A 27,141-nucleotide genomic window follows, 5' to 3' on the forward strand; every position below is an offset into this window, starting at 1 on the left:
TTGAATGAGCTTGCCCTCGGTTAACATGGAGTTTACTGTTCTGTTGCCCTACTTCCTGTCCAGCTGCTTAAAAGGCCGCCTCTAAGCCTAGTCCAGTGCCTGAGTATACTGCTTGCTGTGTGCTCCTGCTTTGCTGCTGCTAATCCTGTTTGCCTTTGGATCCTCCTAAAGACTACCGACCGACCGACTCTGGACCTTACCCGGTTTCTCAAGCTGTGCCCGGATTCCGTCTGCCATCTTCGGTCAGCACTCTGCCCGGTTCTCTCTGGTTCGTAACCACTCTGGACATTCATTCCGTACGGACACTCCTGGACTTTTACCGCTTGCCCCTTGTTCCCGGCTGCTGTGCATTTAGGCCTTCCGGGGTGATTGCCGGACAGTCCCTGTATAGGGGTTCGCTCTGGTGGTCTCCCTGGGGGAGTCCGGTGCGTGGCCCCGGGAATTCCCTTCGCTCCGTTTCGGGAAGGTATTGTGTGTATTTGTACCGCTGTGTTTTCCGTTGTGTATCTACCGTGGTTACATATTATAAAATATCTTGTACCAAGAACTCGTCTCTGATTGTCATTGCCCTACGCTATCGAAATCCTCAGAACATATATAAGTATTACATTGACTCACACAGACAAAATTTAAAGACCCCCCCCCCAGAGAAACCAATTTAAAAGGCCTCTACAGAGCCTCTTGCCAGAGTTCATCCCCACAGACAAAAATATAAGATTTCCTTCACGGAGAAACAAATTTAAAAAGGCCCCCACAGAGCTTTTTTTTTTCAGAGTTCTCCCCACAGCCAAAAGTAGAATATGTTCCCTACAGAGCAACAATTTCAAAAAGGTCCCTACAAAGTCCATCCACAGCTCCAGTGTGGTGGGGGACTTTAACCCCAAGCAGCTGAGTCTCTGAACAGCCTGCTGTTGTTTCCAACAGGCTGTGCTGCGGTTGGTCGTCCAACTGTTACACTGACTGGATCAGCAGAAGGTGTAGGAAGCTGAGTAGTAGGAGGAGGCAACACAGACAGAGAAACATGCATCAATCCTCTGTGGTGTTAGGACATGCACCAAATCAGTTTCCACCTCAGGCTCAAACTACATTTTATTAAATTTTACAGAGCCTGATTTCACATTTGACTCTCAAAGACAAGATTATCCGAGATTCACCACTGAGAACCCAATTTTAAAAAACCCTCTAAACAGCCTTTTTTCTCGGTTGACTCTCACAGCCAAGACTGCCTGAGATCCACAGTCTCTCCAGCAGATGTAAGATGGAGTTCCACCTTGTTGGTACGTCGCATATGAGGTCTTGATTGGGAAGACTGAACTGACTCTGTAGTGCAGACAGGCAAGCATCAGAGTGAGAACGCACTTTCCGCAAAAGCTCTGACTTGTGAGTAATTTTTAAGAAAGCTCTGCACCCCCAAATTCAGAAAAATTTCGAAGTGATCCTTTATTCTGAGTATCCACACACAGTCTTGTGCAGTGCAGTAATAGAACTTTTTTGGAGATTAAGCCCACAAAAAGTGGTGTGCAGAGGCCAAATAGAGCTTGTTTAATATTTCCTACACAGGACCTACTGCGATGCACTACAATATGTTCAGAGATTGAGCCCACAAAAACTGGTGCACAGTCACAATACAGAGTCTTTTGTAACAGTATGCCACACTGGAACCTAACACCATCCCTGACTATAACAGCGTCCTACCCCTGTGTTATTCACAGCAAAATGGCTGCACAGCCTGTGATCCGGCCTTCGTACGAGCTTGGTCACAAGGTACGCCGGCCAGTCACAGCCATGCTAATACTTGGCATGGCTGCGATGGCTTTGGACGTGCCCGCAACCTAAAAGCTTGCTGGTTGGCTGCACTGCAGACTTTCAACAAGTTTTATTCAGATGACAAATGGAAGTAAATTAAAAGTCCGTGCTCGGGTGCGAGACCCGGACACCTGGTGTTTCGTAAGAACCTTGAACTTTACAGTTCGGATTCGCTCATCCCTACTTATGACACTTCCATTGAAAATTGACTGCTGGCCATGTGACTGGTCATGTGACTTACCCTCATGACATCTCCATTGCTAATTAGCTGCCAGCCATGTGACTGCTCATGTGGCTTACTCTTATGACCCCTTCACTGATAATAGGCTCCCAGCCACCAGCAGGTCTATATATACCAAACCCTTTCCCTCTTTAGACACCTCCCTAACAAAGAAAGAATGAATCACCCATTAGGGTGCGGGGATGCACATTGTCATGAAGATGTAATAAGCAAAGATGTTTTCACTGCTCCAAACCTAGAAGTGACCCCCTCCCTCTCATGAACGGTAGGCACCAGCAAATGTTCACCTAGCAGCTATGTGACCAACATAATTAAGGAAGCAAGTCTCATTGAACCTCAGGACCGTTGGTGTCCATCAGTAATTAAAACTGCCAAGAAAGACGGTCAGGCTGGAGATTGTGTATATGAAGGCGGAGTAGTGGCTTCCTTCACAAATACAGATGCTGGGATGAAAACTGTTCTCCTAGTAAATTTGGCACCTATGTAAAGTTACTAATATTGAGCGGTACATAAGTCACACAAATATGGTGGGCACACCTTCAGCCTCGGGGTTTCGGGACACCCATAAGACATATTTTATTTTACTTATTGGACATACGTATGAGCCTCAAATTAATATCTGCCAACTAGAACATACCAGCCACGTCATGTTTACTATCCATGATCTGCTAAAACCATCATAGGAAATATGATGGCAATATCTTCCGCGTGGGACGCTCAGAGGCGGAGATATAAGAAAAGTGACAATTCCATAATTATCTGGACACAGGAGCACATGCCATTTCTGGCCCTGACATAGGTCACCAGAGGGGAGGTTCTGTGGGCCTTGCGTAGTGAATAAAATCAAGTGCCCCATTATAATCTTGGTGAATGCCTAAAGGAATATATAGCTCTGTATGGGATTGTCCGATTTCTTCTGGAGTGCCTCTCCCCCTATATTTGAGCTATATCCGTAACCAGGTGTAATTTTCTTTCATTTTTCTCTTTTATTTTATGTGATTGTCTATATAGTATGGTATTGTTCCCTTCTGTAAAATCTTGTATATTTCTATAAATACTGCCTATTCTTTTGGATTAAATATATAAAATGTAATACCGTATATACTGGCGTATAAGACGACTTTTTACCCCCTTAAAATAATGGCTACAGTGGGGGGTCGTCTTATACGCCGGATATACGGGGGGGGGGTGTATGTACACTGCAGCGTCCAGGGGAGGTGGGGGCAGCAGCTCTGGAGCACAGGGGAACGCTGCGGCCTGCATGCTTTGATCTCCTGCACCCGCTCATATAATATGCACAGCCGCTGTCCATCTCCAATGGTGCTGAAATCGCACGCAGTGATGGGCTGGGGAGCGGTGCATATTCTATGAGCCTGCGTCCCAGTGTGATCGCACATGTCCCCCATGTGTTAGATTTGGCCCCCGGGCTGCTGCTCATTCTAAAATAAAAAAGCGTTACTTACCCCTGCAGCGTTTCTCCCCGTGTCCCTGCTTCCACTGTGATCAGGCAGCCAGAGAGCTCAGGCTGCTGTGCCGATCACATGACCGCACTGAGAACCAGGAAGTGGAGGAAGAGAAGCATGGAGGGAGACAGGAGGGAGATCAGCGCTGGAGGAGGTAAGGAAAGAGGGTTTTATTTTACTTTGGGCAGCAGCCTAGGGGCCATATCTGACACAGGGGGACTTGTGCGATCTATAGGGGCCATGGGCAGCACTATGGGGGCGATATCTGACACAGGGGGACTTGTGCGATCTATATAGGGGCCATGGGCAGCACTGTGGGGGAGATATCTAACACAGGGGGACTTGTGCGATCTATAGGGGCCATGGGCAGCACTGTGGGGGAGATATCTAACACAGGGGGACTTGTGCCCATTATGGGCCCCGGTGAGCTGCTTCTAACCCCCCAGATGTATGCCCTGCCAATCCCCCCCCCCGCCGATGCCGCGGGTGCTGTACCCGCCGAGCCGCGGGTGCAGGCCCCACAGAGCAGCAGAGTTGTGTGTATTTGTCTGTATGTAGCAGAGTTGTATGTGTTTGTCTGTATGTAGCAGAGTTGTACGTGTTTGTCTGTATGTAGCAGAGTTGTATGTGTTTGTCTGTATGTAGCAGAGTTGTATGTGTTTGTCTGTATGTAGCAGAGTTGTATGTGTTTGTCTGTATGTAGCAGAGTTGTATGTGTTTGTCTGTATGTAGCAGAGTTGTATGTGTTTGTCTGTATGTAGCAGAGTTGTATGTGTTTGTCTGTATGTAGCAGAGTTGTACGTGTTTGTCTGTATGTAGCAGAGTTGTACGTGTTTGTCTGTATGTAGCAGAGTTGTATGTGTTTGTCTGTATGTAGCAGAGTTGTATGTGTTTGTCTGTATGTAGCAGAGTTGTATGTGTTTGTCTGTATGTAGCAGAGTTGTGTGTGTTTGTCTGTATGTAGCAGAGTTGTATGTGTTTGTCTGTATGTAGCAGAGTTGTGTGTGTTTGTCTGTATGTAGCAGAGTTGTATGTGTTTGTCTGTTTGTAGCAGAGTTGTGTGTGTTTGTCTGTATGTAGCAGAGTTGTGTGTGTTTGTCTGTTTGTAGCAGAGTTGTGTGTGTCTGTTTGTAGCAGAGTTGTATGTGTTTGTCTGTATGTAGCAGAGTTGTATGTGTTTGTCTGTATGTAGCAGAGTTGTACGTGTTTGTCTGTATGTAGCAGAGTTGTATGTGTTTGTCTGTATGTAGCAGAGTTGTGTGTGTTTGTCTGTATGTAGCAGAGTTGTGTGTGTTTGTCTGTATGTAGCAGAGTTGTATGTGTTTGTCTGTATGTAGCAGAGTTGTGTGTGTTTGTCTGTATGTAGCAGAGTTGTATGTGTTTGTCTGTTTGTAGCAGAGTTGTGTGTGTTTGTCTGTATGTAGCAGAGTTGTGTGTGTTTGTCTGTTTGTAGCAGAGTTGTGTGTGTTTGTCTGTTTGTAGCAGAGTTGTATGTGTTTGTCTGTATGTAGCAGAGTTGTATGTGTTTGTCTGTATGTAGCAGAGTTGTATGTGTTTGTCTGTTTGTAGCAGAGTTGTGTGTGTTTGTCTGTATGTAGCAGAGTTGTGTGTGTTTGTCTGTTTGTAGCAGAGTTGTGTGTGTCTGTTTGTAGCAGAGTGTAGTACCATTGTTTCAGTCCAGATGTGGCTTTATACAGCAGGGAGGAGCATTCCTTGCTGTACTAAGTGAACATTGGAGCAATTGATCTGTCAATGGCCCTTTAAAAACATATTGTACGGCTCTCGCGGAATTAAAATTAACATGTTGCAATCAAAGCAGACTTTTTTTCATTTGGGAGCGGGGTAGTCTTATACAGTGAGTATATCCCAAATTCTATATTTTTAGGGCAGAAGTTGGGGGTCGTCTTATACGCCCAGTCGTCTTATACGCCGGCATATACGGTAGATTTGTTTCTTTTGCCCTATATAAACAAAGAACCCAAATTTGCCTTATGCTATCTGTGACGGGTGTCCAGTCTACCTATAAACGATTAGTGGTGGCAGTGAGTATCTTACTTGGCATTATTGTGGGGTTACCAGTGACTGTACCGAGGTATATATATATTCCATGAGCTGGAATTGGTGACATATATACATTAGCCTCACTGTCAGCATCTCTATAACCGCTAAAGCAGAACAGCCACGGCCTGATTTACTTAAGGGGGCTTTACACGCTGCGACATCGCTAATGCAGAGTCGTTGGGGTCACGGAATTTGTGACGCACATCCGGCCGCATTAGCGATGTTGCTGCGTGTGACACCGATGAGCGATTTTGCATCGTTGCAAAAACGTGCAAAATCACTCATCGGTGACATGGGGGTCCATTCTCGATTATCGTTACTGCAGCAGTAACGATGTAGTTCGTTGCTCCTGTGGCAGAACACATCGCTATGTGTGACGCCGCAAGAACGAGTAAACTCTCCTACCTCTCTCCCGGCCGCAATGCGGAAGGAAGGAGGTGGGCGGGATGTTACGTCCCGCTCAGCTCCGCCCCACCATTGCTATTGGGCGGTCGCTCAGTGACGTCGCTGTGACGCCGCACGGACCGCCCCCTTAGAAAGGAGGCGGTTCGCCGGTCACAGCGACGTCGCCGGGCAGGTAAGTATGTGTGACGGGTCTGCGCGATGTTGTGCGGCACGGGCAGCGATTTGCCCGTGTCGCGCAACAGATGGGGGCGGGTACCCACACTAGCGATATCGGGACCGATATCGCAGCGTGTAAAGTAGCCTTTATTGTCTGTCAATTCCGTAATTGTCCTGACAATATGGGGGCGCCAGAGGGCTGTTTCCTTGACAACATCTATTACTCTGCTTTACATGTGAGTGTTACTATAGGGATTACTACTATGACCCCATAAAGTTCAGTGATCTTTCCATGTTCTTTGGTACAATGTACCTACTCCAGAAGTAGGTCCGCAGATGATAGCGCACACTACGATCAAACTGGGAATAGTGGGAAGTTATCTACTTCTATGGACTCTTTACATTAGTATATTGTACGCTCCACTCTATTTCTCCTGGATACTCTATACATACTCTAATACTTAGTGGATACTTATACACATATATCTTTGCATAATTTGCATCCTATTACTGTTGTACACTGGAGATCAAAATTAGAGCACAATGAATGATCACTTGCTTTTTTCAGAAATAATGTAATCTACATTGATGAACATTTGAAGGTTTTGTGTAAGGGGTGCACCATGCCACTAGAACAGGGTTTTACAAAAGATCTAAAGTTTATCAACATAAAACCTTTATTTTGCCCAAAACATGATGATCATAATTAGAGAACAGCAATGACTGTGTACCACCCCCCGTGTCAGCAGCCAGAACTGCTCGGATCCGGATCCGCGGTGGCTCGAGGGGTCTCCGGACCCGGGAGGGGTCGTGCGGCCACTTGAAATAAAAGGGGGGTATTTACAGGGGGTTATGTGTTTAAAGTTCGTGACGCCACCCACAGTGTGTGTTAAGGTGGAGTACCACCGCTGCCATTGGGAGCACACAGTGGCGATGGGATGGCAGCCAGCTGTTTAACCCCTCCGTGGGTAGGGGGGAATACCCCGGGGTTCGGTGATGCTGACAAAGGGATGCCGTTGGGGAGGAGGGGGTCACTGCGTACTCACTCAGTCCAATGATGCTGACACCGACAACTTGTGAACCAGTTCTGAGCACCGCTGCAGCAGAGAGGGAGCACGCCTGGATCCCATGCCCGATGGTGTTGCTTGTTATCCTGTGGCCTTTTCCTTGGCACCTTTCTACTGATTGGCCCCTGTAATGTTGAACTAGTCGGCTCCCGCTCACCCGTATGGCTAACGGAGTGAGCTTGCTCTCAGGGTTAACGCTTGGGATTTTCTGGACTGTGCATTGGGAAAGTCCTATCCCCCTCAGTGCGCTAGTACCCTGATTTTGGAGCGGGTGGAGAACGACTCTTGAAGGCTCCGTCCTTGTCGGGTGAATTACCAGGACGCTTGAAGCTACTTCCCGGCCTAGGGTCCACTTACCCCGTCGTGCCCTGGCCCCTGCCCGGAGATGGCACAAGGCCGCCGGCTGCCCTCCTCGGCAGTTCTGTGCCCCTTGTCAAGATACCCTGCAACCAGGGTTCCAGCTCCTACCAGGCCCAGACAAACGTCTGCCACCTAGTATTCTCAAGGAGCCCTGCTCCCAACCTCCTCCAAGGCTACTCCTCTCTCAACTGTCTCGTGACCCCTCCTCTTGAGTCACTTCACAACTGTCTGCTCCTGACACTCCAGACCCTCCCTACCAACCCCCCCAAGTGGCCCTATTCCCTTCAGGCTACCCATTGGTGTGTCTGTTGGGTGTGGTGCAGAGTGTTTCTAGGATTTTGATTAGCATGTTCTTAGCAACACCAAAGGCCAGGGACCCATAACCAAGGAGGATGTGGATACTGTGCAGAAGGGCAGATTGCCCAATACCCTGTGACAACCTGATAGGCCAGGGCATCACAACTGTAACACAGAGAAAGATTATAACTGCATTTTCAGAAGATAAGAGTCACCAATCAGTAGGACGTGTACAGGCCGTCGCTGTGAATGACTTCAGCACATCTACGACCACAGGACATCACTAGTCTCTAACATTGCTCTGGTGTGATTTTGGTCCACTCTTCTTCCAGTCTCTTCCACAGTTCTTTGACTGTTGTGGGTTTCTTGGCCATAACTTTGTCACCAAGGATTTCCCAGAGGTTTTCTTTTGGGTTTAGATCAGGACTCTGGGTGGCCATTTCAGTGTGTCAATGTTTTCTGTTTCAAGGAACTGCTTTACCCATTTTGCTGTGTGACAGGTGGCATTGTCCTGCATGAAAATTGCTGGCTGATTGAGTGATGAGCGCAATTAAGGGTCCACGTGTTGTGAAGAAGTTTCTGATCCACACTTGCATTCACTCTGCCATGTAGCTGTATGACAGGTCCAACTCCTGCTGCAGAAAACATTACATTTCCTCCACAGCCTGTCACTGACTTCTTCACACACTTTGGGTTCAGTCTTTCCCCAGTTTGTCGACAAACATGTTTCCCATCAGACCCAAATAAATTAAATTTGCTTTCATCACTAAAATGAACTGTGGACCACTCTCCTCTGTCCACACAGCATGCTCCTCACCAAAGGTGAGTCTAGCCTTGTAATTCATTCTGCTAATGAGAGCTTTGGTCACTGCAGAGTGGGCTTTCAGTCTAAATGCTCTTAAATGCTGTGACACTGTAGACGACAGATCTTTACTCTGTTCAGTGCTGAACTGGTGAGCAATTCCAGCTGCAGTGTTGAAACAATTACCCATGGAGAGTCTCCCCATTATCCAGTCCTCTCTTGCATTTGTCTTTCGAGGGCGACCAGCCTTCTTGGGGGGCTTGAAAAAGTTTGTGATGTTGTGAAGATGCAATATTCTAGAAATCACAGACATAGAAGGACCAACTTCTCTTTCTATGGCTGATAAAGTCACTCCTTTGGCTTTCATCTGGACAACCTGCTACTGGAGAGTTTCAGTCACATTGGAACGACACACCATTTTTACAAGGTCAGTGCAAACAGGAAAGTTAGGCTGCCAGTTACATAGGGTTTGTCAGATAATTAAGGAAATTAGCACCAGGTACAGATTAACACCAATAACTTGCAGGAGCTGAAAGTGTTCTCTAATATTCTCTAATATTAATCAGTGTTCTTTTACATTTATCTCATTTACATTTTCATTATGTGCTTTACAATAAATTCAATTATGAAATAAGTGGAAAATCCTTTCCTCATGTTAGTATTATATTTGCCCGAAAATAAGACATCCCCTGAAAGTAAGACCTAGTGGAGGTTTTGCTGATTTGCCAAATATAAGACATCCCTAGAAAAAGACCTAGGAAAGTGTCCATTTGTAAACATGCCCACCGAACAGAACAACATGCAGGGCATGCAGATAATATATTAATAATATAATATTTATTCACTTATATAGCGCTATTAATTACACAGCACTTCAGATACAATTGCAACACTGTCCCCATTGGGGCTCACAATCTAAATTCCCTATCAGTATGTTTTTGGGTGTGGGAGGAAACCGGAGAACCTGGAGGAAACCCACGCAAGCACGGGGAGAAAATACAAACTCCTTGCAAATGTTGTCCTTAGTGGGACTAGAACCCAGGACCCCAGCGCTGCAAGGCTGCAGTGCTAATCACTCAGCCACCATGCCACCAAGATATATGATAATTTGTAGCCCGCCGGCGTTGTCAACTACCTTCAATGTTGCAGAGCAGCTGCATTCATGACATGACCGTCACCGGCCGCCAACCCCGATATAAATTTATAAATTTCTGCAGCCGTCACTTGTAAATCTGCAGGGAAGAGGCCTGTCATTTGCCGCCATCCCCCACATAGTCTGCCATTATCTCGTCACTTACCGCCATAGTGAACGGTATGGTGTCCCTCCTGCGCTGTCCTGTGGTGACCTTCCCTGGTGGCGGGAGCTATCATATCTCACACCGCGGCCATCACTTGTAAATGTGCAGGCAAGAGGCTCGTCACCTGCCGCCATCCCCGTACACACTCTGCCATTAACCTGTTGCTTGCCGCCATAGCGAACAGCACGCTGTCCCTCCATGGTACAGTTTTTATACCGTACGTACCAGAATAACGGACATATATGCAGACCCATTATAATCAATGGGTCTGCGCACACATCAGTGATTTCTCACGGACTGTGTGTCCGTGCGGCGCACCCGCATGTCCGTGTGTTCCGCACAGAGACATGTCTGGTTTTCTCCGGCAGCACTGATGTCACACGAACCACCCATTGATGTGATCTGTGTAACACGTACTGGAGAAAACACGTGCCTGTGAAATAAAATGATTTTCTATAGTCACCTGACTCCAGCGCTGCTGTTTCTGCCTCTGCTGTCTGTTACTTTCAACCCGGCTACGGTAATTATTCTCATGAATATTAACTGCACCGCGATCCAAAATCCGGATCTGCGCGGTTTGAGCAGCAGATCCGAGACTCAGTGTGCAGAGGTGATTCAGTGAGAAGTATCCTAGAAGAGGTTGGTGCTTATCTTAACCTTGCGGTGTCCACTGCTGAAGTGAACCGTCTGTTAATGACCGAAACGTTTGTGCTATGGTATTCAGTGTTAGGGAATAAAACAACTTCTTTGCATCCAGATTTAAGAGCCATGTTCTTTTTGTCATTGCTTATGGGATTGGATCCTACGGTACTTGTGCACCAGCTACAGAAGTGCCGTGTATTCCATTTCTTTGTTGTTTTTTGACTGACATGTGAAAGAGGCCTTAGGGGGTGTCTGCTTTTCTGCTGAAAGGTCTAAAGTACAAGAAATCAACATTCTTGGTATATTTTTACCCCTAGACATGAGCACAAAAAGAAAGAGCTATTCCGTCGAGCACAAGAAAAGAATCGTGGAGAACTCTCAGGGCAAAAATCTTACTGCTTTCTGCAAAAAGAAGATGCTGAATATCCGATTGGTCCGAAAATGGCGAGCAGATTATGGTAACCTCAGTCAACAAGAGGACAACGGAAATGCTAAAAAGCGCAAGTGTCGATCACATCGGCATCCATTATTTTCCGAGCTGGAAGACCTGATCTGTGAATGGGTTATTGACAGGAGAGCAAAGACTTTGGTTGTGAATAGGGCTCAGATTAAAGAATTTGCCCTTGCAATGGCACCACATTTCGAAATAGCCCCCGAAGAATTCAAAGCATCACAACGCTGGCTGGATAGCTTCCTTCAGCGAAGTGAACTGTCATTAAGAAGATCCACAACACTGTTTAGGCTGGAAGATGCTGAAATTATTAAACGTGCATTTGCATTCAAGTCCTTTATTGATGACACTGACTTCTCTAAATACAATCTTTCCAACATGATTGCTACGGATGAAACAGCAGTGTTTATGGGCGCGGTTCGTGGTTCGAGGTTCGCCAGTTCGCGGTTTGAGTGATTTTGGGGGGTGTTCTAGATAGAACTAGAACTCGAGCTTTTTGCTAAAAGTTCGGCAGCTCGAGTTACGTTCGAGAACGGTTCTATCAGCAAAAAACCTAGCTAATTACTAGCTGGCTTTTCACTGTAATAGTGTGAGTCACTCTATGATTCACACTATTATCCAATTTCAGCGTATAGTGTGCGGGGGGGGATGGGTTTTAGATCTGTGTTGCTGAGAAAATGCCGATCGCCATTTTTATTTTTTCTAAGCGCGCGTGTAGTGGTGCGGGCCAGCATGTCAGCCAATCCCAGACACACACACGGCTAAGTGGACTTTTTGCCAGACAAGCAAGGGCATGTGTCATAGGCTGTGAATGTCACATGTCCTTGCATTATAAATACGGCCATTTTCCCTCAGGACGCCATTATCTCCCTTCTGCGTCTGGGTGACAGTCACCGCTCACGCAGCTCCTTTTGCCGATCCTGCTGTGTATGTGTCGCCCTGGGCAAGCCAGGGGACACAGGTCACAACACCACCGCACCCCACACTCCAGGTAGGCACATCTATGCTAACCTACAAATCCTTGTTGCCTTCCTCCAGGAGTCTGTTGATGCACACCAGGGGGTGGGCCAGGCGGTTGGCTCCGCCCATCGAGGAGCTCACAGCTCTGGAGGCAGGAAGTACCAGGCAGATAGAGTTTGGAGGAGGAAGTGGAAGGAGTGGAAGTTAAGCCCAGGGAAGGCAAGTGTGAGGAGCTGAAGTGAGAAAGTAAAACAGCTAAGTGAAAGTGAAGGAAGTAAAGTGGAAAAAGGAAAGAAAGCCTGGAAGGTCCAGCTCTGTGTAGGGCCAGAACAGCAAGGTCAGCGACGGCGGTGACTGTCTGGAGGGGGACCGTTTGGAAGTTCCTGGAAGGACCCCGTTGGCTGTGTGCCCGGTGGTCTGGAGCAGTGTTCCGAAGGACAGTCAGCACCAGGGCAGGGGCCTCTCGGACCCCGGCAAGGCTAGGAGTCGCCAAATTTGCCGAATCCGTCAGTGGGACCGTCCTACCAGCCGTTGGTTTACCGTACAAACTGTGTCCACGTCTCAGGCTGAGTGAGTACCACAGTGCCGCAAGGCACAGCGCTGCCCCCGCGTCCCTGCGCTCACCAGGCCCCGCACCTCCTTCTCCACCACCGGGCCCCGGGATCACCAACCCCTACCCACGGAGGGGCAACATAACAACTGGCTGCTCCGCATCACCATCCCCGGGATCCCCATATTGAGCAGCGGTGGTGAAATCACCACAACCGTGGGTGGCGTCACGAACTATAACAATCCCCACACCCAACCACAAAACCCCCCTTTCACTCACGGGCGAGGAGTGTCGCTCGAGAAACCCCGGGATCCGGCCCACAGCTCGAGCCACCACTGAGCAGCTGCCGGACCCGAGCAGAAGGGGTGAGCGTAGTGTGCCGACACCCTCCTCCCCGCTCGCGACAACTTGGCGTCACGAACAGGATCTTTCCGCTCTGCCGTCTGGTAGAGGTGCGCCTTGTTACCGCCGGAGGTATCCGGCAGAAAAATTTCAGAAGCCGCCATCTTTGGCGCAAAAAGTTCCCGCTCGAGCGTCTTCTCGAGCAGTAGAGGCGTGAAGGCCAAAACCCCGCCCCGAGAGAGGAGGGGCCGGAAAGAGCTAAGGGGGACGCGATGGCGGCTGGCCGCATGTGAGCGCGGCTGTGGAAGCAGGGACGCCAGGACCCTGCGGCCATTTATTGGTTCCTGGAAGAGGCCGCTGCTAAAGATGCTGAGTCCGACCAACAACACCGTGGTCCCCGCGCCCGGCATGGCGGCGTGGGTGGAAGTCCGAACCGCCCAGCTAAGCAGCCGTCTGCAGGTCCGCATGCAGCTCCTCCTGGAGGAGTGGGAGGCCGACATGGTGGAAGCGGTGGCTGCTATGCGGAGATGCGAGGTGGAGGAAGATTTGGAGGAACGGGTAAGAGACCCACGTCCCTGTATTCCCGAGGGATCGGCCGCTGCGGCTGAGGGGCCCGGCCTACACCCGTTCACCCTGCTGCCTCTCTCGCTACCCGCGTTAGCTGCTGCTGCCCCGCCACTAGGCCCGCTACCACCACCACCGGTAGCGGTACCCTGCCAGTCCGCCCCGGCGGACCGACCTGCAGCAGAAGCTAATGACCACCCTGAACCGCTTCCATGGAAGAAGCCAAAGGCTGAGCCCGTCAGCAAAGATGCACCGGAGGCACGGCGGGGATGCAGCTGCCAGGAGGCAGAGAAGGCCATGTCACAGCGGGGTCCCTCACTACTGAAGGTGCCGGTCGTAGCCGACACGGAGGGACTCTGGCTGGGTCCGTCCCCCGCACACGCTGAACCGGAGCAAACAGAAAGTACTCCCGGCTGGGAGCGGCGGCAACAGCAGCTGCGCAGGGAGATCGATGCCCGAGAGGGGTGTAGAGCGGATGTGCATGCCCGCATGAATATGGAAGAAGATCGCCTGCAGCGAGCTACCATTGGGGTCCAGAACGGTGCACCGTGTGAAGGTGGCACTAGAGCCCCACGAGTGAGAATGGACTGTTAAGCCGCAAAAGGCAGCGGAGTGCCGTTGCACCGTCCCTGTTGGGACCACCACTGAGTTCAAGTTTGTTTAAAAGTTTGGAAAAGAATGATAAGGAAAATGATACCGAACAGTAACCAGATTGTCTTTGTGATTTGCAACCGGCAGGAGCCGGCACCGTTGTCCCCGTGGGGACCGTTTAAAATGCATGGGAACTATCCATGGACAAGCCCGTGAACTTGCAGGGCACCACAAACGTTAAGTGGCTTGTAAATATGTTGGTTACCGTTACCGTTTCCGCAATGCCGCCTCCGGAGAGGCAGGTTGGAGGGAGGGCCCTGAGCAGAGCAGGCTAGGGCCCAGCCACCAAAGGAACCGGTGGCTACCCTCTGGAGGGGAAGGACAGATCCCGCTCGGGTAACTTGTGCTGGACTGTGGGTCAAGGGGTGCTGCCTGGGCTTTAGGGGCAGAATCAGGGCCAGGTTGCTTGGGTGGGAGAGAGCGGAAACCGTAACTGTAAACCGTTGCAACGTTTAAGAAATGTGCCTCCCGTTTTGGGAAGAGTTTTGATTAAAAATGTATTCATGTTTTCTTAACCCTGTTATCCCCTTTTTACAGAAAAATAAAACCGGTGTAGGACGGCAGCCCGCGGACGGTCTGCATTTTGCTAAGGGGGAATGTGTCGCCCTGGGCAAGCCAGGGGACACAGGTCACAACACCACCGCACCCCACACTCCAGGTAGGCACATCTATGCTAACCTACAAATCCTTGTTGCCTTCCTCCAGGAGTCTGTTGATGCACACCAGGTGGTGGGCCAGGCGGTTGGCTCCGCCCATCGAGGAGCTCACAGCTCTGGAGGCAGGAAGTACCAGGCAGATAGAGTTTGGAGGAGGAAGTGGAAGGAGTGGAAGTTAAGCCCAGGGAAGGCAAGTGTGAGGAGCTGAAGTGAGAAAGTAAAACAGCTAAGTGAAAGTGAAGGAAGTAAAGTGGAAAAAGGAAAGAAAGCCTGGAAGGTCCAGCTCTGTGTAGGGCCAGAACAGCAAGGTCAGTGACGGCGGTGACTGTCTGGAGGGGGACCGTTTGGAAGTTCCTGGAAGGACCCCGTTGGCTGTGTGCCCGGTGGTCTGGAGCAGTGTTCCGAAGGACAGTCAGCACCAGGGCAGGGGCCTCTCGGACCCCGGCAAGGCTAGGAGTCGCCAAATTTGCCGAATCCGTCAGTGAAGGGGACGAAGATCCCCCAACAACCAAGTCCCGATTGACGGCAACAGCCCAACCATTACAGGGGAGACACCGCCACCGCCAGGGCACCAGTTTCCCCAGGGCCAGCGCCTGCGGGCAAAGTGTAGAGCTCCTCCGGCCCAGATTGCAGTCGGGGAGCGGGTAACCGGAGGGAATCCACCGCTACCATCAGTCAACATAGGTGCAAGGAAGAGAGATATCACCGTCACCTACCGGGAGTGCAGGTGCAGCCGTCTGTGGGACCGTCCTACCAGCCGTTGGTTTACCGTACAAACTGTGTCCACGTCTCAGGCTGAGTGAGTACCACAGTGCCGCAAGGCACAGCGCTGCCCCCGCGTCCCTGCGCCCACCAGGCCCCGCACCTCCTTCTCCACCACCGGGCCCCGGGATCACCAACCCCTACCCACGGAGGGGCAACATAACAACTGGCTGCTCCGCATCACCATCCCCGGGATCCCCATATTGAGCAGCGGTGGTGAAATCACCACAACCGTGGGTGGCGTCACGAACTATAACAATCCCCACACCCAACCACAAAACCCCCCTTTCACTCACGGGCGAGGAGTGTCGCTCGAGAAACCCCGGGATCCGGCCCACAGCTCGAGCCACCACTGAGCAGCTGCCGGACCCGAGCAGAAGGGGTGAGCGTAGTGTGCCGACACCCTCCACCCGCTCGCGACATGTACGCTATACACACAGCGCTCTACAGATTAGGGACAGAAGTTTATTTCAGCTCTTTTCAGGGGTAATTTCCTCAGACTCAGAGCCATAGGTGACAGTCAGGTCCGTGGAAATGCTGTATACAGCTTCAGATAACAGCATCTGTGTACCTAAGGTCAGGGAATTCCTTGCTGCATTTCACCATTAGGAGGGATAGAAAGTGAGGCTTCCTTTCCTCTACACTGACCCACAACCTGGCCACTGTACCCTCCTGCATATTTTTGAAAAGCCATTTTAATTGAAAAGAATGCTGCCAGTTAGTGCCATCCAAAGAGTGGCTGCTGTACTCCATTATTGTGCCACTTGTGCCAAGCAAGTCCCACCACCTCTGCATTCTATCCTCCTGCACATTTTTACTAAGCTATTATAATAGCAAACACTGCTGAAACTTAGTGGCATCCAAAAAGTGGCTGTTGTACTCCATTAGTGTCCCACTGGTGCCAAGCAATTTCCAGCACCTTTGCATTCCACCCTCCTGCTTATTTTTACTAAGCTATTATAATAGCAAATGTGGGCAAGCCAGGACGTCACAAGCACTACACCAACACACCCCACACTCCCGGTCAGGCACACCTAAGTCAGACAAAAACCCTTGTTGCCTTCCTCCAGGGGCTGATGTCCACACCAGGGGGTGGGCCAGGCGGTTGGTCCCGCCCACCGAGGAGTTCACAGTCCTGGAGGCGGGAAAAGTAGAGAGTCGAGTTTTGGAAGTGAAAGTGAGAGGAAGGAAAGTGGTAGAGGAGCAAACAGAAGTGGTCCGGGTGTGTGGCCCGGACGGAACAGCAAGGTTGGCAGACGGTGATGACCGTTTGCAGGAGAGGCTTATTGGAGCTAGCCGTAAGGACCGTAGACGGGCGGTGGCCCGGCGGTACCGGACCGGTACGCAAAGAGAAGCCAGCACCATCCGGCAGGGGCTTACGGACCCCGGCAAGGCTAGGAGTCGCCATGAATTTGTCAAATCCGTCAGCTAAGGGAACCTCCTGGGTTTCCCAGCAGCCAAGTCCCGACAGAAGGCAACAGTCCAACCAAGAGAGGGAAACACAGTCACCACCAAGGCTAAAGTTCCCAGGGCCAGAGCCTGCGGGCAAAAGGGGCTCCTTCAGCACCCATCCAAGCTGGGGAGCGGGTTACCAGTGGGAACCCATTGGAACCGTACACACTACACAGGTGCAAGGAAAGGCAGTCACCATCAACCTGCCGGGAGGAGAAACACCGCAGCCGTCTGTGGGACCCGTCCATCCAGCCGTTTGTTTTACCGGAGACTCTGTGTACATCATTGGCTGAGTGAGTACCACCGTGCCGTGCGGCACAGCGCTGCACCCGCGACCCTGCACCTCGCCAGGCCGTAACCCGCCTGCCATCCATCCCTACCCCATCACTGGGCCCCAGGACAACCAACCCCCTACCCACGGAGGGGAGAACTAACATCCAGGCTGCTCCCTGTCATCGCTCCCGGGATCCCCATCCAGAGCAGCGGTGCTGTCACCAATCTCACCACAACCGTGGGTGGCGTCACGGACAATATCAAATCCCCACAATCAATCCCCACCCTTTTCACTCACGGGCGAGGAACGCCGCTCGAGTCCCCGGGATCCGGCCCACCGCTCGAGCCACCACCGAGCAGCAGCAGCCGCAGCAGCAGCGGCCGGACCCGAGCAGTGGGAGAGCGCAGCGTCCCTTCCTCCGCCCGCGACAATGGCATTGCTGGATAAGCAGCTCGCTGTGGAAGCCGCTAGAGGTTCCAGACAGACTGTAACCCCAGCACCCACTATGAGGGAACTTCCCAGAGTGTCCCGCAAAGACTTCAAGCAGTTTAATGAGGCTGGTGGTGACATTGAGGGCTTCTTCCAGGACTTTGAGCATCAGTGTCGATTAATGGAAGTCCCAGAAAGGGAGCGCGTCCGGCATCTAGTTGTGCTCTTAGAGGGTGGAGCTGCCGCAGCCTATAGAGCTATGGACCCTCGGTGGAACTGTGAGTATGCGGATATTAAACAGACTATTCTAGAACATTATGCTGTAACGCCAGACACTTACAGGACTCAGTTCCGTACTTTAGCATGTGATGAGGAAGTGTCTTTCAAGATGTATGCCCACAAACTCAAACATCTGTGGCATCGTTGGCTGGAGGCAGAGGAGGCCTTAACCTTGGAGACCGTCCTCCAGGTCCTCCTAAAAGAGCAGTTTTACTTCAAGTGCCCCGCTGAGATCCGGGAATGGGTGCGTGAAAGGAGACCAGCCACTGTGGAGGAAGCTGCAGCTCTAGCTGATGAGGCTCTCACCATCAAGCCTCAGTGGAAAAAACTACTACTCAGCGAGAAAAAACCCACCAGCCCCCCAACGCTGGCGGCCCCTGGTCCTTCTGGCCCCAATGTTTACCATCACCCTAGACCATCAACTCATGGGGACCTTCGTGTGACTGTGCCTCGCATTACTCCTGCTCTACCTTTGGGAATACGATGTGGAGGAAGAATCCCAGAGCGCAGATGTTATGGATGTGGGCAGCCTGGGCACATGCAATTCCAATGTCCAGGTGTTCGGAGGCAGAACAGCTATAGATCGCCTTTGCCTGTTCATTATCTACAGACACCTTCACCAGGAGAAAAGCTGGATTCTGTGCCTGATGTGGGGAATCTTCATTGCCACTTTGTCGGTGCGGTAACCAGAAGTCAAGCCAAGAGAGCAGCCCATGTGGACGTGTACAACCCATCCATGGAAATGAGGCCACCAGAACTGCCATTACAGCCGGTGAGTGATTCTTCTTGTGGGGATAATATGAATGTTACTTGGGATAAAGTTCAGTTCAGACAAGAAGTAGAGACTGACCCCACCCTTGTTAGTTTTAGAGCTCGAGCTGAAATAGGGCAGCTAGGGGAGAACGGAGAAAGAATTATCAGAGAAAATGGACTCCTGTATTGGGTTGCCAATGCCGACTCCCTAGATAAGCCCTGGACTTATAGCAAACAGCTGATTGTTCCTCAGAAGTACAGAATTCCCCTATTACACCTGACTCATGACATTCCTACTGCTGGCCATCAAGGCAAAACCCGCATCGAGAGACGATTGACTCAAACTCAAACTTTTTATTGGCCGGGGATTTCCAAAGCAGTGGCGCATTTCTGCCGAACTTGTGACATATGTCAGCGTAGAGGGCGACCCGGAGATCACCCAAAGGCACCCCTGCAACCGCTCCCTATAATAGAAGAACCCTTTCAAAGAGTAGCTGTTGATATCATTGGACCTCTGGCTAAACCAAGTAAATCTGGAAAGCAGTACATTCTCACTGTTGTGGACTATGCCACTCGATATCCAGAAGCCGTGGCCTTGTCAAGTATTTCTGCAGCCAAGGTGGCCAAGGCCTTGGTTATTATTTTTACCAGAGTAGGATTCCCCAGTGAGATCTTGTCGGACCAAGGTTCCCAGTTCATGTCAGAGTTGGTCCAGTGTCTGTGGCGCACCTGTGGAGTACGAGCGATCCAAACGACCCCGTATCATCCCCAAACAAATGGACTTTGTGCACGATTCAATGGCACTCTGAAGAATATGCTGAGGGCCTTCACGGACCGAGATTCAGACTGGGAGAAGTACCTATCCCATCTCTTGTTTGCCTATTGGGAAGTTCCCCAGGAGTCCACTGGGTTCTCCCCCTTTGAACAACTCTATGGAAGAAAGGTCCGAGGACCCTTAACCCTGCTCAAGGAATACTGGGAGGGGCAAGTTGAAGATACAGGAGCCCCTGTTGTACCTTATGTCCTAAAGCTGCGAGAAACCCTGGCCCAACTTGCTAGTTTTGCCCAGAGTCATTTGTGTATGGCTCAAACCTGACTGAAGACATGGTATGACCGTAAAGCACGCTATCGGGAGTTTGTAGAAGGACGACAAGTCTTAATGATTGTTCACCATCGGCAGAATAAACTGCAGACCACATGGGAGGGTCCCTTCCGGATACCAATTACCTTCTTGCTTTAGATGATCAGGGGCTAAAACAAAAGACTGTCCATGTGAATATGATTAAGGAGTACCATGACCGGAACATTCCAATGATAGAAAGCTGTCGGTTGGCTTCAGAAGATGGTCAAGAGGATGAGGACTCTCTACCTGATCTCGTGGAAGCAGCGAGAGCCCCATCCACTGTGGAACAGGTTCCCCTGGGAGATCACCTGGATTCCTTACAGAAAATCCAGATGCTGGAAGTGCTTCAACAGAGACGGGCTGCTTTCTCATCCCAACCAGGTCGAACCACCGTCACCCAACATCATGTGGACACTCAGGGCATCCGTCCCATACAACAGGCTCCTTACCGGGTACCTGAATCAGTTCGAAACACCATGCAGCACGAACTGGAGGAGATGTTACAGCTTGGGGTAATCCAGACCTCCCATAGCCCTTGGGCCTCCCCTGTGGTGTTAGTACCCAAGAAGGATGGGAGTACTCGATTTTGTGTGGACTATCGGCGACTAAACGACCATACCGTCAGCGATCCTTACCCAATGCCTCGTATTGACGAACTTCTAGACCGACTGGCTGGGTCCCGATATGTCACTACCTTGGATCTCAGTAAGGGATACTGGCAGATCCCTCTAACGGAGGAAGGGATAGAATGGTCCGCTTTTATAACCCCCTTTGGTCTGTATGAATTTCTAAGCATGCCTTTTGGAATGAAAAATGCCCCAGCCACCTTCCAGAGAATGGTGGACCAGATCCTCCGGGGATGTGGTGACTTTCCTTGTGCCTACTTGGATGATATCGCCGTCTTCAGCCAGACGTGGGAGGAACATCTGAATCAAGTAGCCGTTATTCTGGACCTGATTCTTTCAGCCGGCCTAACCATTCAACCCGATAAATGCCAATTGGAGATGGGTGAAGTCCAGTACCTAGGGCATAGAGTGGGAGGAGGGAAGCTCCGTCCTGAGCCTGCCAAAATCCAGGCTATTAGAGACTGGCCTGTACCCCAAACTAAGAAACAAGTTATGGCTTTTCTGGGCACTGCCAGTTATTACCGAAAATTTGTTGCTCATTTCAGCACTGTGGCCAAGCCTCTTACCGACCTGACCAAGAAAACAATGCCCCGGCTGGTGATCTGGACTCCAGTCTGTGATGAGGCTTTTAACCGGCTGAAGGATGCTCTGGTCTGCGATCCTGTCCTGGCTGCTCCAGACTACAAGAGGAGATTCATTGTGCAAACGGACGCCTCTGCTTATGGACTGGGAGCTGTACTCAGCCAGGTGAATGCAGCTGGGGACGAGCACCCCATCGCCTATCTCAGCCAGAAACTGCTGGACCGAGAAGTGGCCTATGCAACTGTTGAAAAAGAATGTCTGGCTGTAGTCTGGGGCCTTAGGAAACTACGGCCGTATCTGTATGGACGAGAATTCACTGTGGTTACTGATCACAATCCCCTCACCTGGCTGAACAGAGTCTCTGGGGACAATGGACGCTTATTACGTTTGAGCCTGGCTCTGCGGCCCTATAACTTTACCATACAGCATAGAAGAGGCAGCCAACACCAAAATGCAGATGGACTGTCCAGGCAAGAGGAGCCTTGAGTCCTGTCAGCCATGCCTGCGTGTACTTAACCAGCGACCTGTAGTGGTCCCTAGTACGTACACAAGTTGGGAGGGAAAGGGATTGTCATGGTGTATGTGCTTTTCTCCATCCCATATTTTTTGTATAAGATGCCATGTGATGTATTTTACCTTCTCACTGTATTTGCTGTAATACTATGTCAGTATGTGATGTAACTTTCCTTTGGTTATACTTACTGAACACTTTGAAATGTCTTGGGATGTAAGTAACCATACCTTCCCCCCATCTCCTGTGTCTCTGGGCCCATAATGCAATTATCTCTTGTCCACACAGCCAGGGGAACTTCCTATTGTTTCGTAAGCAGTGGATAACGCCAACTACACAAACCTGTAGACATTTCGGAGCCAACCTTCTAGAATCTTCTAGTGGGCCCAACCATTGCATAGACCCCTACCCTTGAGGGGCGGGCCCACAAGCTCAGACAATACACTTCTGTTTCTAAGTGCAGTTGGGAGCTGAGCTTTGAAGAGGAAGGGAGCGAGATCTGATTCTGCGGACACATCTCGCCGTCCAGGGGGATTGTGTGGGATTGCTGGGACTGTGAAAAGGACTATTACGTCATGATCTGGCACTTTGGATTTTCGGGAGGTGCCCCCGAATCTGTTTTATTTGGACTTGCCGTGTGCTGTTCCTGTATTCCTGTTAGTAAACCTGTTGGATCATCTCTCGGCCTGTTGTCCCTCCTTGCTCTGCTGTACACCCCGTCACACATCCAAAAAGTGGCTGTTGTACTCCATTAGTGTCCCACTGGTGCCAAGCAATTTCCAGCACCTCTGCATTCCACCCTCCTGCTCATTTTTACTAAGCTATTATAATAGCAAACACTGATGAAACTTAGTGGCATCCAAAAAGTGGCTGTTGTACTCCATTAGTGTCCCACTGGTGCCAAGCAATTTCCAGCACCTCTGCATTCCACCCTCCTGCTCATTTTTACTAAGCTATTATAATAGCAAACACTGCTGAAACTTAGTGGCATCCAAAAAGTGGCTGTTGTACTCCATTAGTGTCCCACTGGTGCCAAGCAATTTCCAGCACCTCTGCATTCCACGCTCCTGCTCATTTTTACTAAGCTATTATAATAGCAAACACTGATGAAACTTAGTGGCATCCAACAAGTGGCTGTTGTACTCCATTAGTGTCCCACTGGTGCCAAGCAATTTCCAGCACCTCTGCATTCCACCCTCCTGCTCATTTTTACTAAGCTATTATAATAGCAAACACTGCTGAAACTTTAAGGGCCATAGTTGCATTGTCAGGGATAGTCAGTGTTGTTTCTTCAGCTGTCATTAAAGCTAGACCACCTCTGTAATCTACACCACCTCTCAATTTTTACTACCACATTTTAAGTGGCCAATCTTGTCGCTATCAAAATGAGTGGCAAAATGACAGATGCTGGTGGAAAGGGGAACAGGCGTGTTGGAAAAGGAAAAAAAGTTTGTGTCCGTGGAGAAGGTGGCAAAGCTACATTAACATCTGCTGAAGACAGGCCATCTTCCAGCAAAAGTAAGATGTCTACTACTTTCCGTGGACAATCCGATGTGCTCCCTTTTTTATGGACCCGAACAACTGTAACAAAGGTAGATGATGCACAAAAAAAGCGCATGCTTGAATGGATCTCAAGTGCTCCAACAAGTGCCCTCTCCTCCACCTCAACTACCGCATCAAAAAAAACCCAGTCCTCTGAGTTGTCATCCCAATCACACTTGCTTTCTCCCAGCTTTCAAGTCTCCATCCGCCCTGCACAGTATGGTGGAACAGAGATGGCTGAGTCTGCCGAGCTATTCAGTCATACTATAGCCTGGGAATCAGAGGTATGCTCCCAAGCTACAGTGAGTACAGACCAGGAAATGGTCTGCAGTGATGCCCAGAACCTTTGTGACTCAGATTCAGGCCATGATGACCAAGTTTCTGAGCATAATGTTGACCCTTATTCACAAACTGTAACACCTGTAGACAATGAGGAACATACTGATGACAATGAGACGCAGATACCAGATTGGGATGACAAGTTAAATATTCGGTCAGGGCAGGAAGAGGCTAGGTCTGAGGGTGAGGCGAGTGAAACACAAAGCTTGATGAGGAAGTTCTAGATCCCACCTACTGTCAACCCACAGTCATGCACTCGAGGAGGTCAACAGAGGCGGTGGAGGAGGATGCAACTGATGACGAAGTTACCTTGCGCCTTCCTGGACAGAGGAGGAGTACTGGTAGCACGTCTACAACTGCATCCTCAGCCACCACTCTGCCTCTGAGCACTAGTCGGGGTAGCTCAGCAGGTCGCATGTCCTCTAAGCCTTGCCTAGCCTGCTCCTTTTTTGACCTTGCAAAGGATCGCCCAAATCATGAGATCTGTAAAGTTTGTTGGGAATCTGTAAGTAGAGGCAAAAACCTCAGCAGTTTGACAGCTTCTTCCATGAATCGTCACATGAATAAATATCATATGTCCCAGTGGGAAGCTCACCGTGCTGCAATGTGGCCTAGCGGAGCGGACCACCCACCGCCTGCCCCTTCCAGTGCATCCGCGCGCTCTTCATCTTCTAGGACTGTGGGGACAGCTGTCACACCTGGTTTTCCACGCACACCTTCCACCACTGTAACCGCAACAAGCAGTTTGCTTGGTAGGTCGTCAGTTGGTTTGAAAGGGGAAACAAGTGAGTGTGTACAGCTCTCTCAGACATCGATAGCACCAACGTTGGATGAAGGCAACATCATGTCTACGCCTGCACTTTCCTCACAAACCTGCATTTTTCCAGGGACACCCTACTCACCACCGTCTCCACACAGCAGCCAGATCTCTGTCCCTCAGATGTGGATAAATAAAAGGCCATTTCCTGCAACCCATGACAAAGCTAAGAGGTTGACTTTATCCCTCTGTAAGCTCTTGGCTACCGAAATGCTGCCTTTCCGCCTGGTGGACACACAAGATTTTCGAGACCTTATGTCCGTCGCTGTGCCCCAGTACCAGACGCCCAGTCGCTACTACTTCTCTAAGAAAGGTGTGCCTGCGCTACACCAGCATGTCGCACACAACATCACTGGGTAACTATGGTGATAGATGGTGAAGGGTCTGCTGCACAAGTCTTGCCGTCCCCACGACTTGTGCGTCAATCCTCTGTCTGTCCAAGTTCCTCCACTGCTTCTGCCTCCTCAACCTCGTCTGGGTTCGCCACCTCCGCCCCAAGCCTGCCTGGTCAGGCCACCAGCGTTGTAACTGCGCACAAGGAATCACACACACCTCATTACAATGCTGGCAGCAGAGCGCAACGGCATCAGGCGGTCTTTATCTTGAAATGTCTTGGAAATAAGAGTCACACAGCGGCTGAGTTGTGGGCAGCTCTGGAGACTGAGTTTGGTAAATGGTTGTCTCCATTCAACCTGCAGCCTGGTAAGGCCGTGTGCGACAATGCTGCAAACCTGGGTGCAGCCCTTCGCCTGGGCAAGGTGACACACGTGCCTTGTATGGCTCATGTGTTGAACCTTGTTGTCCAGCAATTTTTAACACACTATCCCAGCCTAGATGGCCTTCTGCACAGGGCACGAAAACTGTCTGCTCACTTCCGCCGTTCAAGCACCGCAGCTGAGCGACTTGCATCGCTCCAGAAGTCTTTTGGCCTGCCGGTTCATCGCTTGAAATGTGATGTGCCAACACGCTGGAATTCGACTCTCCACATGTTACAGCGACTGTGGCAGCACTGGTGCAATACGTCATGACGTATAGCCTGGGTCAACGAGATGCAGAGGTGGGGCAGATCACCCTCATGGAGTGGTCTCAGATCAAGGACCTATGCACCCTTCTGCACAGTGTCGACATGGCGACGAATACGTTTAGCGCTGACAATGTCATTATCAGCATGACAATTCCAGTCATTTACATGCTGGAGCACACGCTAAACACTATTCGGAGTCAGGGGGTGGGACAACAGGAAGGAGAGGAAGTACAGAAGGATTCATATGCGCAAGGGACAACAACATCACCAAGGTCCAGACGTTCATCATCACCAAGGCGGCAGGCATGGGACCATGGGGGACAGGGATCAACAAGGGCGCATGGTAGCAGGCAAAATGTTGAGGAAGGTGCAGGGAACATGAAGAAATGGAGGACGAACTGTTCATGGACATGGAAGACTCAGCGGATGGGGAGACCTTGGTCAAATTTCAGTTGAAAGAGGTTGGGGGGAGATGTCAGAGGAAGAAAGAACGGTTAGCACCTCTATGCCACAAACACAGCGTGGACTTGGTCCGCATGACTGCGCAAGACACATGACCGCCTTCTTGCTGCACTACCTACAACATGACACTCGTATTGTCAAAATTAAAAGTGATGATGACTACTGGGTTTCCACACTATTAGATCCCCGGTATAAGTCCAAATTTTGTGACATAATTCCAGCCATAGAAAGGGACGCACGTATGCAGGAGTATCAGCAGAAGCTGTTGCTCGATCTTAGCTCGGCTTTTCCACCAAACAACCATGGTGCAGGGAGTGAATCTCCCAGTTGTAACTTGGCAAACATGGGACGGTCTCGTCATCCAAAGTCTAACCGTACCAGCAGCACTGTATCTGGTGCTGGTAACAGCAACTTTATTGAATCGTTTCATAATTTTTTTAGACCATCCTTTGCAAGGCCAGCAAAGACAAGAAGTCTGAAACATAGTCAACGGCTGGAGAGGGTGATACAGGAGTATCTCCAAATGAACATCGATGCCATGACTTTGCAAATGGAGCCTTCCTCATTTTGGGCTTCAAATCTTGAAAAATGGCCAGAGCTCTCCACTTACGCCTTGGAGATCTTGTCGTGTCCAGCTGCCAGCGTTGTCTCAGAACGTGTCTTCAGTGCTGCTGGGTGTGTGCTGACAGATAAGCGCGCGCGTCTGTCAAGTGACAATGTGGACAGACTAACGTTCATCAAAATTAACAAGTCATGGATCCGCAAGGACTATACTACCCCTGTGTCATCCTGGGGAGAGTAAATATTTGTGTATTTGGAATGTGCTTGATGCAGATCTACCTGTGAAGTGTACAACTGGGGCACAAGTGCTGCCACTGAAGGGGTGTCTGTGTGGCCCAATTTTTGGAAAAAAAGGGAGACTTCGCTTGGAGTAACCCTTGCTTGCAGTATTTCTAAAAATGATCCAATATGAACAGATCTGGGATCAGCAAAGGCTTTGCTACCTACCCCGGTGTCATCCTGGGGACGGTTAAGGATGGCGTATTTTTTAATGTGCTTGATGCAAATCTACCTGTGAAGTGTCTGTGTGGCCCAATTTTTGGAAAAAAGGGAGACTCCGCTTGGAGTCACCTTGCGGTGTTTTACATGATTTTAGAAGGGCATGCCATACCTATATCTGTGTCTCGTCCTCTTTTTCCTCATAACACTGTTTTGTTTTCGCATGAGAATTTGTTCTTGTCACTTTCCCATGTGTTTGTGTTGTGTTGTGAGTAGTTTGTCACCTTTTGGACACCTTTGAGGGTGTTTTCTAGGTGTTTTTATGTGTTTGTGATTGCCTCCCATTGTTTCCCATGGGGTTCGAGTGGTTCGTCGAACCGGTTCGCTGAACCGAA

The 27,141-nt window shown here is 50.1% G+C and overlaps 1 protein-coding gene across 1 annotated transcript in view; it reads left to right on the forward strand.

The window, feature by feature from the left end:
• Window positions 1-27,141, forward strand: part of LOC142258871 (uncharacterized) — a 58,403-nt gene that overhangs the window by 12,474 nt on the left and 18,788 nt on the right. The window contains exon 2 of the mRNA XM_075331441.1: window positions 5,590-5,602. Within this exon, the coding sequence (XP_075187556.1) occupies window positions 5,590-5,602 (13 nt within the window). The remainder of the gene's footprint in view (window positions 1-5,589; window positions 5,603-27,141) is intronic.

The sequence above is a fragment of the Anomaloglossus baeobatrachus genome (assembly GCF_048569485.1).
Source record: "Anomaloglossus baeobatrachus isolate aAnoBae1 chromosome 5 unlocalized genomic scaffold, aAnoBae1.hap1 SUPER_5_unloc_15, whole genome shotgun sequence".
NCBI lineage: Eukaryota > Metazoa > Chordata > Amphibia > Anura > Aromobatidae > Anomaloglossus > Anomaloglossus baeobatrachus.